The sequence below is a fragment of the Triturus cristatus genome, chromosome 8 (assembly GCF_964204655.1).
Source record: "Triturus cristatus chromosome 8, aTriCri1.1, whole genome shotgun sequence".
NCBI lineage: Eukaryota > Metazoa > Chordata > Amphibia > Caudata > Salamandridae > Triturus > Triturus cristatus.
The window spans coordinates 1168171633-1168192001 of NC_140591.1; the positions used below are offsets into that span (position 1 = coordinate 1168171633).

The 20369-nt window shown below is 41.3% G+C and overlaps 1 protein-coding gene across 6 annotated transcripts in view; it reads right to left on the reverse strand.

Moving 5' to 3' along the window:
• The window catches only part of INPP4A (inositol polyphosphate-4-phosphatase type I A), an 857226-nt gene that overhangs the window by 20142 nt on the left and 816715 nt on the right, over positions 1-20369 (reverse strand). For 3 of the 6 annotated variants that reach the window (XM_085622821.1, XM_085622820.1, XM_085622817.1), the window contains one exon: positions 17002-17156. In XM_085622821.1, coding sequence (XP_085478947.1) covers positions 17002-17156 — 155 coding nt within the window. Of the gene's footprint in view, positions 1-6228; positions 7380-17001; positions 17157-20369 lie in introns of those variants that run through there. The other 3 variants (XM_085622816.1, XM_085622818.1, XM_085622819.1) reach the window with 3 other exon arrangements.

Here is a 20369-nt window from a genome sequence, read left to right on the forward strand (position 1 = left end):
TGCCCCCAGCAACTGGTTCCCACCAGTTCGGCCCCCCCCTTTCGGAGGGAGAATCGTCAGGAAAACCAAGCTAGGAAGACCCACCTTTGCCACCACCTCTTCAGGTGGGAGAGGCAAGGTGAAGCACACATCTCAGTCACCTTCCTCTTGGAGATGAGGGGACTCAGCCAATTAGGGAGAGGTTCATGCCCCCTCCCACTGGAGGGTGGCATAACATGGGGTGTACCCACTCCAAGAAAGGTACCCATTGCTCTCGACCTCCACACCCCTTTTACTGCCTCTAAATCTAGTATTTAGAGGCAACCCTGAACCTTGCCTCTGGAGATTCGAGGAAGAAAGAAGAAGGACCAAAGAGCCATGCTGACCCAGGAGAAAGAGGACAACTACTGCTTTGGCCCCAGCCCTACCGGCCTGTCCTGACCTGCCTACAGCGAAGAAACCGGTGTGTCCAGCAGCCCCCAGAGACCGGAGGACCTGCCCTGCACTCACCTACAGACTGTGACTCACGTGAGCACCGGATTTGCTCAAGAAAGACTCCAAGACCAGAATCCGGATTCAGGTGACTCTGAACCACTCTGCACCTAATGCCCACGCCCGAGTTCAAGTGGCCCAACACTACAAGGAGATCTCCCCAGCGATCCTGACATGGGATTTGGTGATCCCCGATCTCCCTCAAGTTTCACGAAGACGCCTGCAGCCTCAACCAGAAGGGTCCCACTGACCACGACCGGAGCTGGTAAGAAAACCTGACGCCAGAAGATACCCCCGTACCTGGCGCCTCACCGCCCTTGTGGGCCCAACCGACGGTGTCTAGGCATCCCCAAATTTCCCAACTTACCTCTCCAGCCAGTGGTCGCCTTCAGGAAGTTTTCCTGTCCGAGCCTGCAGCCAACTCTACAAACTGAAGGTCTCCATTGAGCAGCACAGGGTCCAGACGCCCTTTTGGCACCCTGCACAATGCTACCCCAGTGCCACTGGTGGTGCAGCTACTGTGCTGATTGTCAGCCCCTGAAGTGCTGACCTTAAACCCAGGAGTTTTGCTCCCACACCTGAGTGGCCTGCTTGTTGGCAGTCCCAACCCGAATGGCCCCTTAGCTTAATTTGCCAACATTGGGCTCCTGCACACTGCACCCGGCCGCCCCAGTGCCGCTGGTGGTGCAACTCCAGTGCCCATCTAGACCTTGGGGAACCTTGGTCCTCACTCTTAAAACTCCCGCTCGTAAGTCGTGCACTCACCTGAGAAACCTCTAACACTTTTTCTCCCATGGGAACCCATGTTATGAGATTTTGGGCCTAAAATGTTTCAAGTGTTGAACTGATGTTTGTATGGAGAAAAGAGAGCTAAACTGTAAAATATAAAAAGTCTTACTTAACGTTTATTGTAAGAACCTTAGAGGTGGTATCTAGCCATACCACCCCAGTACTCAAAGTAACAAAAAAGTATTTGGAAACTAATTATTGTATAATGCAAACTGCTTTCTGAATCAATACCAGCCTGTAACTATTGAAAACTTCAATCATAACTGCATTTCATTGTGAAATCCTGCATTCCATGTACATTTTACCCACCTACACCAAGTCCTGCTTGGTTCTAGAAATAAAATGCAAGTATACCTTTTTTGTACTTACTCAAATAGGTCTGGATTGAGTCTCTGAGTCTGTACATCAGTCTTGATTGAGTGAATACAATAAATGCTTAACACACCCTCTGGATAAGTCTCACTGCTCGCCCAAACTTCCACATAGAGAGCTGTTAGCACTTACCTAATTTAGCCTCTGCTATACCTCTGGGGATTCCCTGGATTCTGTGCCCACTATACCTTACTTTTGTATAGTATATACAGAGACAGCTTCCTACAACTACAAAGCCTCTCTGCACTGTTTGGATACAGGAAAATATATTTGGTCAGGGTCTGGATCTCCCCCATGAGTTGCTAACTCTGCAGACAAAGAAATGTAGTCCTTTAAAAAAAATTGCCTGTCTGCAGGCTGTAAATTTTTCCCAGGTGGACACTAACAGCATGACCATAAAACCACAAATGTCTATAGCCTGCTCGTACAATAATCCACGGTTAAAGTTATAGATGTCTGGCTAGTATTGAGATAAGGACTGGCCTAACTTGCACTTTCGGTTGACCATGGAGTCTCTGTGTATACTTCTGTGAATATAACAATGGAACAAATTGTATATCAAGTTGAGTCTGAACTGGTAAACTTACTAACAATGTATCTGGCCATGGCAATAATAGTAGGCAGTGTTCCCACTTAACAGATTGGCAATATTGGTAGCAGGACTAGTAGGGGCGCATCAGGACGTCCTCCCTTCATCCCCAAGATTGTCAAGTGTGGATTCAGTTGAAATCCTACTAAATGTGATGGGGTCCTCTTCTATTTTTCCATTCTGTTTTCATTGAACAGTCTAATCAACAAGATAAGATGTTTATAGGACCACACAGCCTGGTCTCGCTCTCAGACTATGGCAAGAAATGTACAGTGCAGGCTATTTCCTTTGATGCAGCCAAAGTCTCTTCCTATAACAAAATTCCACTGTAAAGTTTTGATTCTACATACTGTTCCAGAGTCTACCTTGATTGCAATTTCCTAGAGAATACACAAGAGGGTAGTATGTCTTTACAAACAGAGGAGCATAATCAGGTAAGTCACCATTCAGTCTAAAGCTGATGAACCTGCAATCCACAACAAGAGGTAGCTGATTACTGGATTTTCAAACTTTTGTACTTTGGCTTAACGAAAATAAACCTCCAAGTTTAAAGAGAGATTTCATTTTAATGTAAAAAAGCTAAGACTACATAATTGCTTTCCTTCTTCAATCCATCGCTCTCTAATCAGAATGTTGAATTATATGATTGAAGAATGTGAAGCATGTGTGATTCATTTGAATACAAAGATATAGGAAGAAGAAGCTTAGTCTACAGGGTGTTTCAACATAATGTTACTTGATCGCATAAGAGGTGCAAGGTTAGGACTCTACTCCATGAGTTACTCACACAACCTAAAGTGGGAAGACTCACCACAAAATCACTGCCTGTGACTTCAACAAGGGCATTTCAAACTTTTTGGCTAACTTGTTCTTTTAATGATGTTCTCATCCCCTTCCTCATCCCAGTTCTTCGAGAGATGAGTACACCACTCAAGGCAGGCATTCTGCTGCCAATGCTTAAATATCAGGAGGCTACGCTAGCCTCCGCATCCTTAGCAGAGATCCAAACGGAGGCCCTACCTTCAAGTCCTTCTGAGTTACTAATTAATTCTTTATTTTATGGAGACAGAAACATCGACAGGAAGGAGGAAAGATTGAAATACTCAGACAATGAATGGAGAATGTGATTAAAAAAGATTACCGAGTGAAGAATCTACAGACTCAAAGAGTTATCAGAACTACGACAACTCTTCACGTGTAAACCTGCCAGTGGTGAATCAAGGATTCCTTTGTCAAAATTTGCAGCTCAATGATATAGAAAGACATTGGGAAAACAACAACAAAATTGGACATAGTACTTGAAATAATCTCAACCACTGGTAATACTTGATGCAAAAGAATAAAGGGCAAGCGTGCATTACTAAGAACCTCGATACTAATAGTTACATAAAACCGTGGTTCACTCAGAATCATATCCAAGAAATGTCCTTAAGTTATGGGGACCACTTCATGTGTCAACCAAGAGCTTGAGTATCCAAGAGAACAAAACATTATACATATTAATGATAAATGACCACAACCACAGTTTCAATCAAGGCAATACATATTTTACAAATACATGATTTCAAGTCGAGAAAAACAAATATATGATGTTGCACTTGAGACTAGGCTTTAACCAGCTCATGGTGCTAAGCGTTTTAAAAATGCACCCCCATAGTGATGGTCTGCACTACTCTCCTACCTTGTGTCGGTCACTGAACCTTTAAGGTACTGTCACAGGGTGCTATTTTGAAATGTTTACAGTGGATCTGATGAAGACCGTGCCTAAATTACCTCCCTGGGTTGGAAACATTGATTGACCTTATGTTTTGGGCTTTTGTTTACTGATAAAATCAGGTAGCACTAAAGATAATTATTTAGAATGTTTATGTATGTGATTTGATTCTGTACAGTCAAAACACTTCTATTTGTTTTCCAATTGGGTATAGATTTTTGTACTTCATCCACTCACAATTCACAGGCACTGCAACAGAGTACCCTGTTTCACAGACCCTTATACTGTATATAGTTTTTTCTGGATTTAGAATCATGATTTTATAAAAATATACCTTGTTGTGATTGAAACTCCAGTTGTGGGCACTTATCAATATACGTAATGTTTCTCCTTTAGGATACTAATAATCTTGGTTGCTACGTTAAGTGATCCCTATGACTTACAAACATTTCTTGAAAATTCCAGACCCTCAACTTGTGCGTATCCTGTCTGAGCCTTACTTTTCGAACGCATTAATTTTCTCAAAGAAAAACCTGCAAATATATCAAGCAACAAGAAAGCAGTCAGCAATGAAAAAGCAACAGGGTAGGAGTTTGATAGAGTGAAAGCTCAACCTGGGAACTAGATCAATTGACTTAGATTAGATATATTACTTGTGTCATTTTTGGAAAATTGGGGTAGCATATTTGATGGCTATCAGAGTTGCAGAAATACTTCAACAACTTTGTCTGCAAACTGAGGTTGCCAAGAGTTATTGTGGGAGTCTTTTTTGCAGCTTTCTCTCAATAATAATACACTAGTCTAATTAGAATCCTAATGTGGTCTTAAAGCATATGCCTTTTGAGCATTTGATACCACGGACATAATACTAGTGACTTGGAAAACAGCTCAAGGCATATTTTTTACTGGCCATAATATCTTTGGGTACAGTAAGCACATTACAAGCTTTAACAGCTGAAGAACCATTTATAATTTTTGGGAAAGAAAACTAGTTTTATTAACTAGTCCTACCTTTTGACACAAGTTTGTCTCTGATATTCATTTAAACCAAAATGCTTACTGGCCTATATTTTTCCAGTCCCAGATCTAAACCAGAAAGGATTTTGCATAGTTCAAATGTTAAAGGAGGATTTTTCTTTGTTTTCCACCATGAAGGAAAAAAGACACCTGGGAATGAGGCTAGGTCAGGTAGTATGGTGGGTAATTTTGTGCACTCTCTAGATTTACGCTGCTCTGGTCATTTTTTCACCAGTGAAGGTGCACACTCATACAATGCACACAACATCAGCCTCTACCACATATCAAAGACCAGCTCAAATTTATTTTGAATGCAAGACTTCTAAATCGGTTGCTCTCCACTCTTTTTGTGGACATAATACGGCATACGATAGATGCTATGTTTGGCCAGTCCATGAAGAAACACATTCTTGGTTAAGACTTTTCCTAACATTGTGCCTCCTTTACCACTCTGAAAATATTCATACTTGCGATTCTTTCCATTTTTAGGACTAAAAGACTGTGATGTAAGAATAATTAAAATATACTCACCATATTAAGTCTTGTATTACTAATATTTTAGACCCTTCAAGCACACAATCGTTCCTAATTCCTTTAATCAAGTTCTTGAAATAAAATAGTACCCGTTTCTCACAGAATGATGTCCAGAGTACAGGAGCTGGTTGGGCAACGGGGAGTAGAGAGTGTATGGACCCACCCATTCGGTCGCTTCTTCACCTAAGGATTCTTAGCTCTTAAAGTGTTAGCACACAAGCTCTTCTGTACTGCCCTAGTGGAGGTCATCTCTTTCAAATCATTGAAGAGGCTAAAAGATTAAGAATTTGGGAGTTACCGCGTGACAATTATAACTTTTGTATTTGGCCCTTTGTCACCTTCAAAGTGCTACTGTCAACAATAATACCACATTTGGCATTTGCAAGAGAATGTGAGTTACTTAGCCTATCCATTTCATGTTCTGTAAGACTGCTTTCAGAACACAAGTGCTGATAAAGCCATTGATATGTGCAGAGCAAAGATTTTGGAAATCATCGTTGTGTTCCAGAAAGAGGTTGGTTTTACAGGTCAACAGGAATTAGCATCTACACAATCATATATTGCTCCCTGCAGGCTACTCAATTTTCCAGTTGTGATGCAGGTGAGCTAAAGGTAACAATTTTAATGTAAACAGGCATGAGGAGCGCCAATCCATTGATTTAAGCCACTGAATCCCTGAGAGGTCTGAAGTTACTTTGCACACTGTAGGCACTCTTAGAAAACGTTCTCCACACTTAAGAATACTTTGACATGAGTAAACAAGTGCTTTATTTGGAGCTTGTGGTTAATATAGGAAACCTATTCTTGTTTACAATAAAAGGGTATTTGTGGAAGAACAAATGGATTAAACATTAGTAGCAGCTTTCTGTCAGTCTCCTCCATTCCTTTACCAACCCCCTCACTAAATCACCTACCCCCACTGTCCCTAGCAAAGAATTCTCATACAATTTATACGTATAAATATAAAAAGTTCATGCACAATTCTGAAACTCAACCTGCGGTTGACAATGATATGCTGTTTGTTTACTTTGGAAAGCTGTATCTTTTCAAAAAGGTGAAAATAGAGAACGTCAGAGTACTTGAGAATTCATGTTTTATCCTTCATGTGCATTGACTTTGAAATAAGCAGAAGAAGTGGGCCCCCGTATGCCGCCGAGGTACATAAAAATATATAACTCTCACCTGCTATTTGTCGATTTTACCAGCACTGCTAAACTGTGCAGGCAATACAGCGAGGGAAGAAAAGATCATTTAAGGAGATACAAATCGCAGTAGGCCTGCCCTCTGAGAAAAACAAAATAAGTGGCAGATACTGGAATTTCTGGTTGGAAGAGGTACGATTTGCAAGCAGTGAGGAAGAACAGTCTATGGTGGGATGGTACGCCGTCAAGCTCACTAAAGGAATGAGGTACTAGAGCACGGTGAACACCGTTGGGTGGAAGGAAGCCAAAGATAGAGAAAGAGGACACATTTCTCAGTGCATGACTATACCACCAGAAATTTGCCGGTAGACAGCTTATACATATTATCTCCTGGTAAAATATATTAGATGTATATTACATAAATACTACAATAGAAATAAGAAATTGTAAGGCTTTATCATATCTCCTGTCAGGCAATCCTCCCATGGCACATTCATTTGTCCAGCAGAAAGTCAGCTGTAAATCTGTATTCTGCAACATGGCTTGTTTGCGTTTAAATCAAGATTTTCTTCATTTGCAGCGCAGTTTGGCCACCAGGTAGGCTACGCTCAGAAACAGCCACACAACAAGTAAATTGGGGCTGAGCGCGAGTAAAGGAATGGAGTAGAGGAGGCTTGGGTCTAGTCTGAAATCTCGTATGGGCACCAGGCCACTTAAGTTCTTCTGGGTGACTACCTCCCGTGTTCCAATGCTGTGAAAAGGGAAAAGGTCGGTGAAGGCAAACAAGGAATAAAAAAAAGAGAAGGAGAGGAAGGCCAACATACAAGAGGGGTACCAGAAAAAGCACCAATGGAAAAAGAGGAGACCAGAAAATAATTCAGGCGGTGGAATATGGGAAAAAGGCCAAATGTTGGAAAATAAGTTTGGAAAAAGACACAAAAATGCAATAAAAACAACAAACAAATTACAAATAAATTCATAAAATCATTACAGATAAACAAGAGAGAGAGGATAAAAAAAGAAGAGAAACATAAGAAAAAGTACTGTATTCTACTGAAGAAGAAAAGTTGAAAAGCAAATGGTTTTTCATGTTCGCTCTGTTAGCAGGCCAGGCGGTTTTTCATGCGGCCATGCCATGCTTTGACATGCTGCGAAGAAATGGGTCTCTGAAAGGCAAGCAGAACATGAACCACCACTGCAGTATTTGACCCTTTCCAGCAAGCTTCATGTTTTGGAAGATTAATTTATTAAATGAATGATTCTGTTTAGGATTTAGTTTTTGCTGCAAGGATACATGCCAGTTTATGTTTCTGTAAATTAGGAGCTTGAGGAAGTAAGCTTGAAAGTAAACATTTTAAAAGACATCTAAAGTTATTTACTGCAATGGAAAGCTGTTAAATATGTTAAATAGTTAAGTGCTGTATTCTTTCTTCACTAACCGTTTCTTGATATTCTTTGGAGTCCACTGGCAGAGAAAATAGCTCATCCTCCAGTGCTGGCTACCATATCTCTCTACTCAACCTGCTAAAAGTGTACTGGCCCCAACATATAATTTGATCACTCATGCCTCAGGAAGATCTCAATTCATTAGCCATTGCCTAACATATGATGCAATGTGCTGGTGCCCAAAGCCCTGTCCACGATTAAACAGAAGTATATCTGGTTTCTTTCTGTACAAAACATCTCTCTTAGTTTTAGTCTATCACCCTCCTTTTAGGTACACATTGGTGGTTTGGGGGAATATATATATATATATATATACACACATACATAAACACACCAGGGACTTTATCTGAAAGGGGAAGAAGTATCTGAACTTAAACATTGTTTTTCTTGTAGAATCATCTCTAAGACCATTTTACTCTAAGAATACACCTCACTGATAGAGGAGAAATCATAACATTTTAATACTTCAATACCATTGTCCAGTACCAGCCAACGTAAAGTACTGAAGTAAATTCAACATCATCAAGTTAACCATAAGGTAGACAGGGCTCAATCTACAGTCATCCTCAATTTCCTTTCACGGGTAGACAGGGCTCAATCTACAGTCATCCTCAATTTCCTTTCACGAAGGCACAGTACAAACTGTTCCTTTTTGTAACAGGACAAAAGAGGCGAGGCAACAAAAGCTAGTCAAGCAAGAGTTAGCTGTTCTCTTGAATGAGATTCTTAATTGAGGTTTACTGAAATACACTATGAAGTGGTATAAACCAGAAAACTCCAAACTTTCAAGAATGAGGTACTGATGATATGTGTTTTAAGACTAAATGGCCCACTTTAAGCAAGCACACTGGAATTTGTATCCAGAGTAATTCTTACTCAAGCCTTCACATCGTTGCTTTGTGCAGTTCAGGTAGGGATTTTAACTTTTGCCTCGAGACATAGGGAGAAGACATTTTGCCATTTCTAGGTCTGACTTGCATGTACAGTTGTCTACAAGGCCTTTTGTAATCACTTCTTTACAATATAAAAAGAGTGGGCTTTGGCTCCTCCCAGTGGGCTGTATATCTCTCACCTCGTGCTATTGGTTGTCTGCTGCATCAATCTACTCTCTCTGAGGTGTTTTCATTGCAATGCATCACTGACCTTTATATTTCAAAAAGTGCTCTGAATCACCATAAATTAAATTCTTTATATCATAGATGCAATGTATACAAAAAGCAATAGTTTTTTATTATACCAGTCAAGTGGGCTTTTTAAATGGATTACTCCGGACTTAAATCACAAGCCACACCTTTTGACTTTGCCAGCGCTAAATAAGATCACCCAGGTGATTTCCACCTCAAGATGTCTTAAGTTAAGACAACTTCACCTTTCACAAGTTAGAAAAAAAGTAAGATATTATTTAAGGCATGTTTGTTTTGAAATGGATACTCAATCTACTCTATAGAGGTCTCAATAAATAAAATGTCCACAAGGTGCTCGACCGGGAATCCAGAAAACCTTTTTTAACCTTAATTCAGCACAGCCAACAAATGATTTTTGAGTTTGAACATGAGTCTAGACAGCAGTGATTAGTAGTCGTCTAAGACACAATCCTTCGTCAGCCCTTGCAGGGCATCAGCATTGGTTTCACTCTTATCTGCTTTTCACACACCCATCTAATAAAATGGATGTGACTAAGAGACATTAAGTAAAAGGGGCAGGTTATTCTTCTGCCACTTTTGTACACAATAATTCTTGGTACAAGGCAGAGCTTGGCACAAGATGTTTCTTTGTAAGAACCTTTTTTCGAAGAAGCACCACTACATCCGATGAAGAGCTGACAGTCCTCCCATCCGTGCGAGGTACTAGTTAGGAGCACTCCTCTTTCTCATAAATGTGACGTTTTTATCTTGCTTCAATAAACAACAAAGAAACATGCAGAAAATTGAGTGGGTCATTCAATACTCCGAAATGAACAAGAAAGGCTATTTTGTAAAGGAATTTGAAATAGAGGAAAGCATGAGCTCAAAGAAATCAATCTATATAGAGCCTAGCAAAAAAATGAAGGTCCTACTGAACTGGCATACAAGGCTTTGGTGGAAGCAGGGAGTTTGTTCCCAATGAAAATTACGTGGCCTCTGACAAGTCGAAGAAAACACACTCATTAAACTGATTCTTGGAAATGAATGCAAATAGAAATTGAATTGTCCATTTATGGTACAGAAAACCTCAGCTGCTCTTCAAAACAAGGAAATATGAACCTCAATTTTTACTGACCCAGCCAGGAGCAGCAAGGACCATTTTTATCATATATAATGTTGACCTCAAAAGGATCAAAGGAATTAAGGTAATGAGAAGGGGCGTACCAAAATGAAATATACCATCAGATTATCCAAGCACCTCAGCAGACCCTTCACTTCCAAACTCTCTGGCAGAAGACAGATTGCATCTCTCCTTAAATACCAACATAAACCACTCCAGAGGAAGGTAACTTACTCAGTAAAAGTGCAGTGCAAGACATTGTTGCACAGCTTCCATTCATCACAAAACACCAATAGGAAGCTGGATAGTCTCGTTCAGAGACACAATAAAAGAGGGGGATACTTGGAACCCTTATCCAACATCCACAGGGATATACCCTATGTCGACTTGATAGAATAGGTAAAAAGTCAGGAGTGGGGGTATAAGGCATTATTTTTAAGGATTCTTATATTGTTATATTGAGCACTAACTACTCTCACAGACTTCTATGAAGCAATATTTTTCTCACTAAAAGTACTCCCAACAGAAACCTTTGCTGGTGTTTTGACTTATTGGCCTCCAGGACTAGGTCATCCTTTGTTTTGGAATTTATTGTTGTATAGAGCCCTACCTGGGAAAACATAATCTAACATTACTGGGAGACTTTAACTTTCATTTGGAGAACACCTCATGTAAGATATCTCAGACTTTCAAAGAAACACTGGCATGCTGTGGTCTATCACAACTAGTGAGGACAACCACTCATGAGACAGGACATATATTGGGCAGGATTTTTTCTAATGATCCTCGTCTCACGGTGGCTGAACCTCTTGCCCTCTCCTGGTCGGACCATTATACCATCCCTTTCTCACTTTCGTTCCCAGCATTACAAAAGAAAATCAATAAGGGAAATATTAAGGTGCTAAAAAGAAATTATAGACATGTCAGCAAGGAATCGCTTTCCTGGGCCCTCAGCAACCAGTACTGGAAAGTGCATAATGATCCCAATCTGGCAGCCACTGAGTACTCAAACTGGCTTACAGCAGCCATTGACTCTCTTGCCCCCATCAAAGAATTCTATGTAGGCAAAAAAAGCCTACAGCTCCCTGGTTTTCAGAGAAGCTCAGAAAACTCAGACAAGCCTGTGGCCGCCAAGAGCGTATCCGGCGGAGACATTTTGATCAGACTGAAAGAGCAAATCACAAGAGGAAGTTAGCAGAATATAAAGCAGCCATCAAATTAGAAAAGTTGTCGTTTTATTTTCAGAAGACAGAATTGCCCCAATATATACGATAGCTCGCAGGATTTCTGTTATAGGATGGCCAAATTCTTCCACGCTAACATTCTTGAGATCCATTACTCTCTGGAAAACCTAAACTTTAAACTCTCTACCACGCCCCAAAAGATTAATTCCCCACCTCATAGCTCCCTCAATATTGGAAAGAGGGATACAGGCCTGGCTGCCTTTCTTCTTCTAACTTATGAATTGATTGATCAGCTCTTAGGGGGAATTACATTAGGCTCCCCACTGGAACCCTGCTACCTGAAGATTATGAAGTTTGGAAGAGAATTTATTGTTCCCCGTTGAATGTCAAATTTTAATATGGTCATCTTCTCTGGATGTTACCCTTCTAGCTGGAAAACAGTGATTGTTAAGCCTCTCCTTAAGAAAACCAACCTGGACCCATCGAATTCCAATATCAGCCCATTTCCTTGCTACCTGTTCCCACAAAGATCCGGGAAAAACATCTAAACACTCAGTTAAACACCTACTTGGAGCAACAGCACCTGCTTGATTCCTCCCAATATAGTTTCAGGAGTGGCCACAGCTCTGAGACTGCGTTAATAGCTGCAGTAAACAACATACGCACCCAAGTAGATTCCGGGTACACCTCATTGCTGATACTGCTGGACTTATCTGCGGCTTTCGATACGATCTCCTTAATAAGGCTGTTTGTCCGTCTTCAGGAAATTGGGGTATCAGACTCTGCCTTGGAGCTCCTGGCCTCATTCCTGACAGATAGGTCAAGGAAAGAAAAGATGGACCAATTTTACTATGATCCCATATCTACTTCCTGTGGAGTCCCGCTGGGCTCCTCTCTCAGTCCTACCTTGATTGATAGAGATATATCAGATACTTTGGGTTGGATACCTTATCCTATGCTGATGACACACAAATAATTGTGTCCAGAACAAAAACATAAAGGCCTCCACAGCCAATTTTAACAGTTGCATGCAGGCTGTTGCCTCCTGGATGGCAAACCACTTTCTTCGACTCAATGAGGACAAAATCGAGGTTCTTACTTAGGCGACCAACAAAACATTTGGACTCACTCATGGTAGCCAGAAATGCTTGGATCAAATCCTTGCCCTGTTGCCTCTGCAAAGAATCTCAGTGTCATGGTCGACAACATGCTGTCTTTTGATCTCCAGGCCAACAGAACTGTCTCATCCTGTTTCTGGATTATTAGGACCTTGAGGAAGATCTTCCCATTTCTTTCTCTCTCATCACGAAAACACGCAGCTGTTGCTCTGATACTGGCCAGGTTGGATCATTGTAATGCTCTTTAACTGGATATTAACAAGGGATCTATTCATAAGCTGCAGCTTGTCCAGAGAGCCGGAGCGAGACTGAATTTTGACATTCCCAAATTTCATTTGATCTCTGCTGCCATTCAAAATCTGCATTGGCTTCCAACCGAGAAGCAAATATTGTTTAAGGCCTTATGTATTGTTCATAGGGCCCTTCATTATGCAGGTCCAGAAGGAATCAAACACCTCTTCCAATGATATGTGCTTGCCAGGCAGCTGTGATCTGCCAACAAAAATTGGCTGGTTGTGCCCAGATTTAGGAGGGTAAGGTGTGGAGAAGAGCCTTTGCTGTGGCTGCATCCAAACTCTGGAACACCCTACCTACATCGATCTCCTGTCTTGAATCTCACCCTCTCTTCCGTAAATCTTTAAAGACCTGGCTCTTTGTCCTCTGATTTCTTTAGAGGACCGATACTTCCTTCCTCTGACCGGTGTCTCTGTTTTCAGCGCCTTGACGCCCTTGGGCATTTGTTCGTGCTCTACAGGTTGATCATTCATTCATTCATTCATTAAAGAGTCACCACCTTTTTGCAGCAGTAAAGAGACTCTGCAAACTCCCTTTGTTCAGATAGTGCACTGCCTTTGTGTTAAGTAATCTCCATCAGCAGGTACAAGCATTGCTCAGGCAGGTGGATTGGTCCTAGTTTCACAATAGTAATATGGAGGTTATTCATGCTTGGAGATACAAACATGTCAACAAGCAGTCTTTCGGCTCACTTCGAAAATTACTGGCTGGTGCTGCAGTGTTTCAAATGGCTCCCTACCAAGGAGGTTGCTGCTGTAAGTCCATTAAAATACAATAACAAGTTATCTCAATGTTTAACAAATTTGTGTCACTGTGCCTGTGGAAAGAAGAGTAGTTCAAATCTTGACTTGGAAATACAAGATATTCAGGATGAATACCCGAGATGCCATTAGCCTAAAACAGAGGAGTGCAGCCACCAAAAAGCAGATGGTCAGGGAGACCATAAGAGGGTCTTACACATGTGCCTATTCTGAACGTCCTCAATGAACATGACAAAGAAAGATTGAAACATATAAAAATTCATGATGCTCACGTCATGAGGGAAAGGGCACATCTCTGTAAAATAGATCAGTAGCACCTCCACTGTGTTGTTTTTGTTGAACACCGTATCAAATTATAGGAAGATGTAAATGTTTCTGCTCCTCATGTTTGTGGGAGTGCAATCAGAAACTTCACAATGTCTCTCAAAGTCAATGGTGAATTCAATGGAAGAGCCTGGCTTTGCCATTGACCTATGCCTGCCAGGAAGATAATAAGACATGACAGTATGGGAATGTGGAAATATGTGCCCTGATTGTTGAGACACATCAAGCTCTATTTATCAGATTGCCCTGGTGAAACTGTGCCAAAGTGTTCATTTTGAATGGCTTGTGGTATTTCTCTAAGGTCAAGGATAGGACATAAGATTCAGACTCTTCTAAAGAACGTGAAATACATTTGCACCACCTTTATCTCTTAGAATGCTGCTGATTGTGTTTTTGAGTAGTAAAAATGCACCTCTCCCTGGAGGGCTTCAAAATTCCTCACAAGGGAATAAGTAGTAGAAAGCTCCATCTAGTGTTTATTCCACAATGCCCCAAAATTGCTATAGATATGAAGGGAAAATTTTAAAAAACTTTAGAAAGCTAAATGTATCGCACAAACTTAACCAAATAGAGAGACGGAAAGTCACACAAACAAGGCAGTAAGCCTAACAGCACAGGTCGAAGTTTCCTGGAATGCTCTTAAGAGAGAAAGGAGAAGAACAATGACGACTATGGTCTGCCTTTCTTCTTTTGTTCAAATGTATGTCAATTATCCCTTTGATACTACTGGTGATAGTAAAACTAAAACAATGTATGTGATAGCTCTCAATTGAAAGGTAGGGATATTTTCAAAGGGCTAAACATTTATTATGGATCTGTTTCACAATGACTGCCCTTTTATGCTTTGCGTTTCATGCTTTGCTTCATTTGACACAGACATAGATTGTACCTTGGACACTAAAGAGGTTCGGTCTTTTAATTATCACAATATAGGACGTCAAAGCCTGTTCATGTCTTGCTTTAGCAAGCCTTTGCTTTGTTGCTTTGCAGATGGCTTTTCTGTTAATCTGTCTTGTTTCTCCAACTCTCAGATCTATCACACAACCTTCAAGTCCAATGAAATGTCTTTCCAAACTTTGCTCACATATAGTACTCCTTGGATGCGTACCAGATCGAAAACAGGCATTGGACTGCAATTTCACAATGACTGTCTCTACCAGTAGCATCCACTAGCTCCTTCCCCAAAACCAGCATCGAATTACACTGTGAATAAACTAGGATCTCTAGGGAGTAGGGAGATTCGTGAAGAGGGTGGCTGTTATATTAGAAGATCAGTAATATAGTGGGTATTCAGCATTAGCTAAATGTTCTAAAATAAGAGTGTTTCAAATAAGCACTATGGATGAGTGAGATTGGGCTAATCAAATCAGAATACTTAGAATGCTTGCACTAGCTACTGCTGTTTGACAACATTTTAGATTCACTGGCAGGGATATGAGGCAAACCTACCCAGTGGGTTTGTCTTTTTCTGTTTTGGGTCAAATTGGGTGAAGCATATGCTAACAATCGTATTGCCAACATAATTTCAGGCATAAACAGCTGCTAATTGTCCTTGCATTAATTATGCACCCATTTCTTTAACAGTGGTTAATACTCACTTCAGATTAATGTAGCCACTGTTAATGCTTAATTACAACACTGAATCGTTCAAAGCCAATCTGATGGTTTCAATGCAGATGTTCACAGTTAACTCTATGTTGGCAAGAAGAGTCACAGCACTGGAATTAAAGAGGGAAATCAAGAGGAAAGGTAAATAAATAGGGAAGTACAAAAGCAATGTATTGGACCCAAGGGTGCCCCATGTACTCCAGGATAGTAAACCCCCACAAGATTTTCCGGATAACCACTGACTTTATGACAAAATGGCACACTTTGAGCATGAGCACTTGAATTTAGATGTAACCGTTTGAGGCTTTCCTGAAATTCTGACATGTATACAGTCGTCTTTGACCTACACTAGACAACTTGGCAAATTCTGTTTTCTAACTGATGCTGTGAACCTGGCTTGGAGGAGTAGTAATAGGTTTTGTTTGTTTGTTTTAATGTTAGATGAAGTTAGAAGAAAGGGTCAAATAACAGAAACATACAGAAAGGATAAGAGCACTGAATATTTTAGAGAAAGCTGATGAAGACAAAAAAAACAGTACATTAAAAGGAATGAAACCCAGAACAAAACTCAAAAAAAGAAACTTAAAATTGCTTTCTTATCCTTTCTTTAGGTATGCAAAGGGATAACATTTTCCAGCAGTGTTTCAAGCAAAGGCGCAGAGCAACAGTAAAAAAGGACTAGAGGAGATTACAGCATTTCATTCCGCGTTAACATTTTCTGCTGAGAAGGAATACAGGAGGTTTTTAAGTTGATGTGACAACGGCACACTGAACAGGTTGTGATGGAGGTTTGACTGCATTATCATGAAAACATTCATACTGACAATTAGCCCAACATAGAGCGAGCTGTGTTGTATTGCCGGGGTGGAAGCATAGCAAACCAGTGCAACCTGCAGATGCATTCCCCTTTAGAAATCAGGCAGAGGAGCCAGGGATAGCCACCTGTCTCCTTCCCCAGCCCCTGTGTGGGCAACGTCATTGTGGCTTTTATCAGCCATTCTGTTGCATTCTGGGTATGTATGGAATACACAATACCCAAAAAATTGTGATGGGCCATGTCCACTCCCTAAGATCATGTACTACTCATCACATATGTTGACTACTAACACTTCACAGATCAATGGAAAAAAAGCATCCAGGCAGCTGTTGTATTTTACATGCAGGCTGGTCATTTTATGTGTTGAAAGTATATAGTAGGGTGCAAAGTATGAGATTGCAAAAAAAAAAAAAAAAAAAAAAAAAGATTTTTGTTTTGTTTTTCTTTGCTTTGATTTCGTTCTAACTGTACTTTTCATAAAGGAACTGAATATTCTGTAGTGAGAAATCTGCTCATCTGCAGTTTACATGGATCATTAATCAGGGAGTCAATGGTGAGCAAGCAGTGCGATGCTTACCTCCTCATGCACTCCAGAGCCTGTGTGAAGACCTGAGGAGCCATCCCATGTTCATGCTGCAAGATCAGGCACTGTTCCAGAGTCACTGACATGGCGGTTCGGTCCTTGGCACTTTTGCAGCTTGTAAATCTGACACCATTCAACCTGCGGCATATCTAGAAAAAAAAGGATAGCAAATATAGGTTTTACATCTCTCACTAAGGGCTAAAGGCATAACAGATGGTGGAGAAGTTGCAGGGAATTTAATATGCAAGATCCATCATTATGCTGTTAGTGGGCTACATGTTCTCATTCACATCTTTTTCACGTTATCGTAAGTACGGCAACTGGGTTGTTAGAGGATATTACAATACTAAAATAATGTAATGGTTCCAATAAGCAAATTTTAAACATTTCACAGTTTCTTTCACGGAAGGTGCTGAAAATACAAGTTTAGTCTTCTGTGTCAGCCTAATTCTCACATTACTGAAGCTACACATAACCTGAAAACTACAAGAAACCTTTGATAATAAGTTTTCGATTTGTGGACCAGTGTTACAAATAAGGTACTCTATATTATTTGGGAGTACTAGATCCTGCAAAATCAATTTGAGGGGTGAAGCATGAGAGACATTTTCTCCAGATCCTGGGGAAGTCAGATGTAAGAGAACAGTATCTGTAGTGAGTAAAGTGGTTTCTCTCTGGTGTCTTGTTGCTTTGGATACTATTGTACTCCAGTTGGGTTGCCCATGTACTCCTCTTTGTACTACTGAGTCTCCAATGGTACTGAGTGAAAAGTCCACGTTTAGGCCAGGAGATGGTAGTGGATTTTGAAATCTGATTCAACAACTACAACAGTTACACACTGCAAAGGTCAATGTCCAGCCACACTTATGTTAAATATTAGTATGTCTTTGATTAGAGTAGGACAGTTTACTGACGACGAACAAAGAAAGTGAGAAGATATTCGTGCCTTCTGGGGCTCTGGTGTCAGTGAGGGGGTACTACACCTAGTTCAGGAGAGAAGAGCTCCAAATACTCATAGTTCAGTGCACCTAGAAGTTGGGTAGTCTCCATGCTTTCTAGACAAAGGGGTTATTAAATATCAGGGGACTGTACCTCTGAAAAGGCTAGTGTGGGTATCCATTTGACAAGATGGTAAATCCTGAGAACAGGGGCATCCTGGTTCAGGGTTAAGGTGATATGAAATGAAATAGCTGAAAAAGTAATCCTAGAACAGTAATAAGAACCGACTATAGATAGAGAAGACATGTTTTCAGACCTTTCCTAAAGGGCAGCAGTACTTTCATTTTCTTAAGTTCTGGGGAAGAGTATTCCAAAGCTTGAAAGTACAGGCAATGAAGCTTCTGCCTCCCAAGTTTGATCTTCTTACTTTCGGAACCATTAGATTCAACACTGAAGAGGAGCATAAGGACCTGGGAGGAAGGTACTATTTTTATATTACGTTTAATTTTCCTCTCTGGCTTAGAAACAAAGCATATGGGCACCCAACAGTCACAAGCTCATTTAAACAATCAATCCAGCTACACTTTTGCTCCACGATTAGAGACCAAGACAACATTGGTGGGATGCAGGTCCGGTGCGTTGGGGGCACTGCAGGTTCACCAGCAAGAGTGGTCTTCAGTGCATCTGGGACATCCTCTACCCTCTTGTGCTGTGGAATCTGTTGCTTATTGAGGTCAAGTGAGCTATAGGTTCTGCTTGCTCTCAAATAGGCTCTTTCCTAAAGTCAGTTCTTCAAGCAGGACATGGTCAGCCGGGCCTTAGCTCTACCGACTTGATTTGGGCAGCTTTTCTCCACTTCCTTTGGTCCTAGGCTTTGCTCTAGCCTACCCTTAAAGATAACAGCAGTGAAGAATAAAAGTTATTGCATGTTGTCTCTCTCAGCTGGTGCCGAAGAGCATTAAGTTAAAATGATGGAAAATCAAGGCTAGTAATGGAACCCCAGCACCCAATGAAAAGTATGCTACTTTATAAAAAATCAACCCTCTAACCAACCATTTGGCAGGCTTCTGTTCGCATTTTAAACACTGGAATTGAGAAGGCAGCAGCAAATTGTCAGTGGGATGGAGGTTGGGAGGGCAAAATCAGATATCACAACTAGGCCTGGGCGAAGCACTACGCTACGCTCGCGTAGTTTGCGGAGTTCGCGCTACTTCGCACTACGCGAACTGCACGTAGCACAGTGCGAACACGCGTAGCGTAGTGTTGCGTAGTGCTGCGGTCATTTTTTGCTTGCTCGCGGTCCTCAACGTCAAGTTGGCGACCGCGAGCAAGCAAAATGACATCCTGGCGAGACTTTTTCCTTGTTCGCGATCGCGAGCATGGAAAATAAACCTCCCGGCGAGATTCCCAACGCGAGAAGGTCAGGTTTCTCATTGCGAGGGGTCGCGTATGCTCGCGACCGCTCGCGATGAGAAACTACCAGTTGGCGTTGAGAAAGCTGCAGCTCGAGTAAAAATCTACTCGAGCAGCAGAAAACTACAGCTCGCACTGTGCAAGATGCCATTTTCAATGATTGCACAGTGCCGGTTGCTTGTCCGCACTGTGCAATCATTGAAAACAACATCTTGCACAGTGCGAACATGTTACTTCGCAGTTCGCGAAGTGCTACGCGTAGCTCGCGTAGTGCGAACTTCACTTTGCGTAGCTTCGCGAAGTGCTACTTCGCGAACTACACCCACCCTTAATCACAACTGTCATTCCACTGTTGCAATGCAGTCTAGGGCTTGACTTCCACGGCCTTTCAAAGCAGGGCTGACTCAGGTACTGCTGCTGGGTAGATGCCAATCACTCATCATGCGAATTCTCAAACAAATATCACACATACACACCATATGGCATTTATTATAGGAGAAGTGAAGGACCACAGTCATTGGATGCTTGCTGTGTGTGGCACAGGTACAAGTAAATAAAAAGACCTTTGTTCCACTGGTAATTATTTCTACCAGTCTCCCTGTAACCTGGTGAGGAAGGCAATAACCACCCAGTACTACTAGTGGGCATACTGTTAGTGGTAGAGCAAAAAACTAAAATAAAATAAACATGAGGCCCTTTCATCCATGTAGATTGAATTAAAAAGTTACTCACGTTCAGTAATGATCTTTCTGGTGGATACTGCTTCTTCCTGCAGATCACACAGCTTTCGAATATCCCAGGCACCAGACTGTATCCAGAAATTTACAACAGCTGTTCCACAATGGTAGGGGGCACAGGCTTTTTGTCAGTGCTGCAAACAGTGCAACTGTGACATCATCAGAGGCATAAAACACCCACCCTGGTGCCCTGATATCAGTTTCCCATCCTTTTTTTTCAGCGAAGCACATTTTGACGCATAAAATGATCTGCTAAGATGACGTCCTGTTCTG